At 41.8% G+C, this 6,964-nt stretch overlaps 1 protein-coding gene across 2 annotated transcripts in view; it reads left to right on the top strand.

Moving 5' to 3' along the window:
• Positions 1-1,407: 1,407 nt before the first annotated feature.
• Positions 1,408-6,964, top strand: part of kremen1 (kringle containing transmembrane protein 1) — a 57,457-nt gene continuing 51,900 nt past the window's right edge. For both annotated transcript variants that reach the window (XM_069716381.1, XM_069716380.1), the window contains exon 1: positions 1,408-1,776. In XM_069716381.1, coding sequence (XP_069572482.1) covers positions 1,698-1,776 — 79 coding nt within the window. In that variant the 5' untranslated portion in view covers positions 1,408-1,697. The remainder of the gene's footprint in view (positions 1,777-6,964) is intronic.

Genomic DNA, 6,964 nt, shown 5'->3' with positions numbered 1-6,964 from the left:
GTCAGACATCTGAGGTACAGCAATCACAAACTGTCAGTTCGGTAGAAATGTCCTTCCCTCCAACAGTTTCAGTCTTTCAGTAACACTAGTGAAGCAGCCAGTATCTCAAGGCCATGCACTTACATTTCTCAAAAGGGCACACGTCATGCTAGATTACTTTCCCAGTGCACCCCATCTCAACCCCGTCGGTTTTGGCAAAATAAATGTTGGGCTTTTTTTTTTTTTTTCTTCGAGAGTGGTGAGATCATTCTGGATTGTCTATTTTTAGGTTAAGTGGCTGCTTTTGGCTTGGACACTTTTTCACGGAGCAGCTTGGTTCTGGCAGTGAAACACATGAGGGTGCTGTTTCGCACCGAAGATCCAACGACTTCTGAAATGGCTAAAAAGGAGTGAGAGGCAAAGACACACTCAGTGCACCTGTTTCTACCCCGTGAATAGGATAGGATATTTAGTGGAGACATGCAGAGGAAATGTCATTCAATTATTTTTTTTCACTGCCTCATTATGTATTCTAAATGTGGGCTTTTCTGTACGAAGAACCATTCATGTAAACATACCACCAGTTTTAAAATGAATGCCTGAAATTCGAACATAATCTGCTCATTTGTATAAAATCAATTTCACTTATTACTGTGGAGAAATCTGCATGACTACTGTTTGGACTGAAGCAAGAAAGAAGTCTGATTCCTTAAATGGCGTCTGAGGTTTCATTATTAGGGTAAAAAAAAAATAATCCCAAATTAGGAAATCATAATGTACATTTTGTGATCACATTTCTTTGGAACAAGAAGGAACAAAAATTTAATTTCTTTTCAAAGATATTCTTAAGTAATTTCCCCAGCCTCATCCACATCTTAATTAATCTGCATTGTAATACAAAATGGGATTATTCTTTAAATTCTGCTGTGCAGGGATCATGTGCAAATCACGCACTTGTCACCTTTTCTACACTAAAGCAATGTGTTGCGTTGGTGCTCTGACTTGTGTGCAGTTTAAAAGCCTATGACCAAACCCAGCTGGAATCCTCATTAGATTTAGACATCAACTTTAAACAACAAAATTCTTACAATATGTCAGACGTGATTTAATGTGTCTGGTGCTCCAATGGCATTTTCCCAGTGAACTGTCATGCAGTATGACATCAACTCTATACCAGTAATATCACAAAAGAAAATAGTTTTGACTTCCTGGAATACTTTTCTGTTGATATTCCTCAGTGCTGTGTTCATATTAAACTTATCACCGGGTCTTAAAGGCAGGAACATGTTTTAAATCCAGTTTTTACTGTACGGACCTGCTGTCCATTGCACCTCTGAGTCCACCTTCCAAACTCCAGCACCGCCACCCTCCCTCCGTCCTCCTCCTCCTCCTCCTCCTCCTCTTTTCTCTCTGCCGTTTCCCCGGCGCTGCAGGTTGAATCCATTGCCCCTATTTCCTGTCACATGGGTTGGAAATAGGATCCCTGTTTTCTACTATCTGGTATCGTCTTTGTGGTGTCAGTGTAGTAGTAGCTATAGGAGCTGCCTTGAAGTTCAGGGACTTATAACGCCAGGCCAAATCGCAACTCCTGCATAGACTCAAGACACTCAAGTCCAGCAGCCAGTTTTAGTCCGCCAGCCCAGCAGCCCGCCGGTGTGCGCATCCGTCCGTCAGCCTGCACTCCACCTGAGAGCCACTTCAGACTCTTTAATCACACGATGGATTCCCGGACCGTCACATCTGCCCTTCTTTTCGCTGGGTTTATTTCTGCCGCGGCTTTCGGTCATTTCGACACCGGTAAGTCAAACTTCTCTTCTCGCCTTTTCCTTCTGGGAGAATTCTGGTAAAAAAAAATTAAAAAAAAAAGTGTTGGAGGCAGCGTCTCCAAAGTTACTCTCTGCTCCTTCCTATAAGACTCCTATCCCGTAGAAATACTACAAAACACAACACAAAAATAAATAAAAAAGTAGCCCCCATGTCATAATGACATTTTCTTTTTCGGTGGCACATCGAACATGCCACGGCTCGCAGTCGCTGTAACTTCATTCATAGTTAATCGCCTCGGTCCAAATCCCACGACAGCATTGTTTCCCAAACTGCACGAGCTATTTAATGAAGAGGTTTACAGAGTGCATCCACGGCACAAGGAGGACATCGTGTTGTTCTTTCGCGTGAAGCCTGATGTGAGGGCAGTCACTGGTCTGATCAGGTGTGACTCTGTCACCTCCACACACTGCTCCGGACCGCATCCGAAGGTGTCCTACAGGTCCCGCGGTATGATCCAAACCAAACGAGGGTTCATGTGAATCTGAAAATGTTTACAAATAATAAAGACTCTCTATTATGTTGTTCTCAACCAGTCAAAGCATAGTCTGTTTAATTTGTTGCAGTTTTGTGGCACAAAATATGCGCTGTTTTTTTTGTTTTTTTAATTTCCATCACACACGCACTGCGCTGCTGGCTATTGTTGCTTTTTAATTGAACCGTTCAGACATCGGTTCCCCCCGGATTGAACTTGAAACCTTCGGCTCAGTCATCTGATATCCGTTTAATTTGCTATCAAATTCAGATTAATACGCAAAGGGGTAGGCCCGTCGTCTCTCTGCGGAACTTCAAAGTTACAGCCGGATCCCCTTTCAAAGCGCCTTCCCGGAGAATATTTTGTTTGAATGTGAATATCTAATAATGATGACCGCACAAACCAAGCTTCCCCTTGCTGTAATTTGTGCCGCGTTTCATGTCGAAGCAGCAAATCCTCGTGCTTTCCTTTTTAATTTTTTTTGTCTCTTAATTATACCCTTGGATTTCAAATTAGAGGGTCCACCATCTGGGCTAGTGCGTAAGTACTCCCATGTGTACCTATGTATTAACAAAGTATTTAAAGCAATGGTATTCCCCCTCATAACACTGGGGAGAAAAAAGGCCAAGTTTATGTTTAGTTGAAGTCAGCTGTGCCATATTCACTGTACTGTAAAACAATAATTTCATGTGTCTGCAGTTAGTCTCTTGTTGGAAATGCAAGCAGTGACTCATGACCTCATTGCTGTAGGTTAGGTACACTTAATATATTTGGACTGTACAATTACAAGGTCGAACTCAACAGCACCCAACAGAAAAATATGCACTATAAAACATGTCTTCATTTACAGTTTCAGCTGCTATAGTTCAGAGCTCATTGTTGTTTAGTGATGTTTTTTTTTTTTTTTTTTTACAACTACAGATTATTATTGCTAAATATCTGCAGCGACGTAGCAGAACATTGGTTGTATATATTAAATGCGAGTGCATCTTCAGTGTTAAAGCTTTCTGTTTGTGTTCAACTGGACAAATCTATCCAAGCTGCTAAAGTGGAGGGAAACAGATTTGCTCTGAGTTGCTGTGAATATTGTGAGTTTGCGACATCAACATGGCTCATGTTTTACTTGCGGTCCAGCTTCTTTCTTCTGACTGAGCTATGCAGTCAGAAGAATCCAGGCAACGTGTGTGATGGTATTTAGACATGAATTGAATTCTTCAACAGAGCGTAATTTTCCTGTAACTGCTCAGACATGCAGCAGCTTTCTAATGTTCTCCAGAAAGCCAGCTGCTGTTGCTCCTGTCACAGAGCATCTCAAAATCCTGACGCTCTCACTGACCGGTTAGACTGCAGCATCAAGCACAAGTGGATTCACAGCACAAGTGTTTTCCATCTCGCACTGAGGGATAATCTCACGTTCGATGTTATGCACACACACACACACACACACACGCAGAGATGTATTCACACACGCACACATGTATCGAAGGGTTCGAGATGACGTGTTGGTTGTGTTGTGGAGCAGTGAAGTACCTTTACGCAACCTTCTTCCGCAGAGCACACTTCACAGTCTTCCTGTACAGGGTGTTAGTTAACACTCTTCTTCACAGTGTATATGACTTCTTCTCCACCTGAACTCCATAAAGCAGCTGCTTCTGACTCCTGCATGCGGCTGCATCTGACTGCGGCCTGCCGTTGCTCTCTTGGCAGCTGCTCGGGACCTTCACACAAATGTACACACAAGTGGAAGCAGAATCCTGTCAGGGCTGTCAAGATGAGGCGTAAATGAGTTGCTGTATAAGCCGGTAATGGTGCAGCTCATGGTGTTTGTGTGCTGAACAAGCTCAAGCTGGTTAATCAGGAGAGATTTATTTGCTCGTTGATGTTCCTGCTATTCATGACTGGTTTTACTGGTATGTCAATGATGGTCAAACAAATGTACTCCAACTGAGTTATTACATACATACATCGCATTACAGTGATGTCAAAATTAGTTGTTAATCATTTAAATATTGGAGAGAACAATGGTGCCGTGTGCATGAGCCTCATAGTGTGACGTCACATCACCTCCGATGCAGCACAACGTTAGCTTGACGCAGTCGGATTAAAACTCCTCAGTCTGTGATTTTTGCAAGCGGAGGGAGTGGAATTCAGAAAAAACTACAAAGTCCAGCAAGCAGTCAAGAGGCAAACGACACCTGACCGTTCGGACGAACATTTCAGTGCTGAAAAGGAGTTGGAGTCGGCATTTTAGCAACAGCATGGCACCATTTATAGAAGTATATGTAAAGGTATTGTTTGATTTTGAAGCAGCAGCCTTATGTTGTTGTTGTTATCTATCATTTCTGAGGCTATTTCAATGCTAAATCATTGAATCTTATTTTACGTAAAATATCATCGGTATCTGCAGGGGGAAGTGCTACTTGAGAAATTCAGTTTGGTGCATGGAGTGTTGTGCAACCTCTGATGTAAACGATGCATCATCTAACGGAGAAGGAGGAAGCTTTTTGACGCTGGCTGGTGTTGATGTTGCAGTAAACACCTTAAAAGTCATCCTTTTAAAATTCAGTGGCAGACAGCAAAATGTTGTCCTGTTAGTACATGCAGGTACAGCATGTAATCTGCCTTCGTGGTTCCTCACTGGTTGTCGAGGAACGATCGGACGAGCAGTTCAGCATTTTTGAAATACGCTTATTTGCTTTCTTGCCGACCGTCGGATGAGAAGATTGACACCACTATCTAATGTGTCTGAAGCAACGGCTGATCAGTTAAGCTTACAAAACTAGATATAGGGGAAACAAATGAAATAAAAATCCACTTAACAGCACCTCTAAAGCTCACGATTTAACATGTTACATCTCATTTGTTTAATCTATACGAATATCAAAGTGTAAAAATGACAATTGTTCATCTAATGGGTGTTTATGTTCTGGACTGTTTTTAGCTGTGGGCTGTATTGTTGGGGCTGAAAGCCAAGAAATATTTGAGCCCAGCCGTACATTCACATTATACGTTTGCGTTTTTATGTATTAAACAAAGGAGATATGACATGTTCATTGGAGAGCTTTGTAGGCAGGTTTTATTGCCTGTTTCCGCCGGCTCACATCCAGACTGTGTGATCCAGTCTATGTGCTAAGCTAATCAAACAGGCTGCTGGCTGTTTCTCTGACAGAGAGCAAATAAGTCTGTTATCAAACATTGTGTGGGAGTGAATCTTTAAGTCTTTGTCCAGTCATTGTAATTTTCTTTTAAAAGTCTCAATAGATTTATTTCAGCCTGTAGACGTTACTTAAATGGAAAAAATCCAACTCTTTTGTTGAACTGCTCACTGCATTTATTTGCTATCTGTGATAAAGGATTTTAAAAACCTATTGCTTTGAATGTACGAACCTTTGGTGTTTTTCTACCCGCACTCTGTAGTTTCCCATCATTTTAGGTTTGACTAACTAATGGGGAAAACAATTCTTGAAAGTGTCCCCGTATTGAGCGGCGGTGCTTCAGACGACAGCTACAAAATGGGCTGCAATGAAATCATTTTTAACTGATTGCGTCCAGTCAATGTAAGTCTTCTAAATAATGTGCTTCCTTTTGGTTTTTACAGGCTCTGATTTGTGACATAATTGTCTGTCAACTTGTGTTGATGCGGCATCAGAAGACAAAGAAAGCATGGCAGGATATCAGAAAAACCAATCGCTCACTAAGCAGTGGTAATTTTAGCATGTGCAAAATATCAACTGAGTCATGCCTTTAGCTATTTAACATTACATCCACTCTGTCTGAAGCAGCTCTCTCCACTCTTCAAACAGCATTTTTCTGAAGGAAAAGGTTCTTTGGTATTAGATTTCTTTTGGTCTGCACGGTGCAGTGAACTGGAAAGAGTGTTAACATCCAATTACAGCACAACTCCCCACAACTTCAGCATCTATCCTACAAAGGTAGTCTATGAAAGCCATGTGAAAAGTTTGTTGGTATAATAAAAAAAACATGAACTATTATCATTTGTATCTTTATGACAACACTAAGCTCTGTTTGCTGTTGTCCAGCTCAACAGTCCTCCTCTCTCCAACTCTCACTCCCGCTTCCACCGTTGTCTTCCTGCAACAAGTCGCCACCTGAGATTTCAGAGACGTGTTTTGTGTTCGGGATTCTCGCCATAATGTTGTCAGACAGTAATAGTAAGTATCTGAGCCTTTCAGCGGTCAGAAGAAGCACGTTTAGTGGACATACACGGATGGCGCACTAGTGCCCTCTCTCAATACTGGACCAATTTTAAAAACTGTTGCCCCCATTACTCATTAAGACCCCAAAAATGGGAAAATAGGGTCCAGGTTTATAATATATGGATGTTTCCCTTTAGAGGGTCACATGGAGAGTAGGTTAGCGACAATTTCATCCAACATTTCACACTCAAAAAAAGTATCTTCAACAAGTGTAATGTGAAACAAGCGGTATCACTGGACTGCATTTAGAGAAAAACAGTGTTGGTTGTTTTGAGCCGAGGCTCAGAAAGGGCAGTCGGCGGCATTTCGAAAATGTGCTATGCGCTCTCATCATGCGATCACAGAAGGCAAAGCTGTTAGAAACAAGTCGCTGATGAAACAGACATCAGGTTAACATCAAGCTGTGCTCGACCAGCTGAATCTCAGACTGATTGAGGGAGGTGAGAAATGCCTTATGAATCTTCTTCTA

The sequence above is a fragment of the Brachyistius frenatus genome, unplaced genomic scaffold (assembly GCF_029030835.1).
Source record: "Brachyistius frenatus isolate BFR_SWC_R1_liver_20210118 unplaced genomic scaffold, ASM2903083v1 Contig_156, whole genome shotgun sequence".
NCBI classification, from domain to species: Eukaryota; Metazoa; Chordata; class Actinopteri; family Embiotocidae; genus Brachyistius; species Brachyistius frenatus.
Note: the sequence above shows the minus strand (reverse complement) of the source record. Positions and strands in the feature narration are given on the sequence as shown.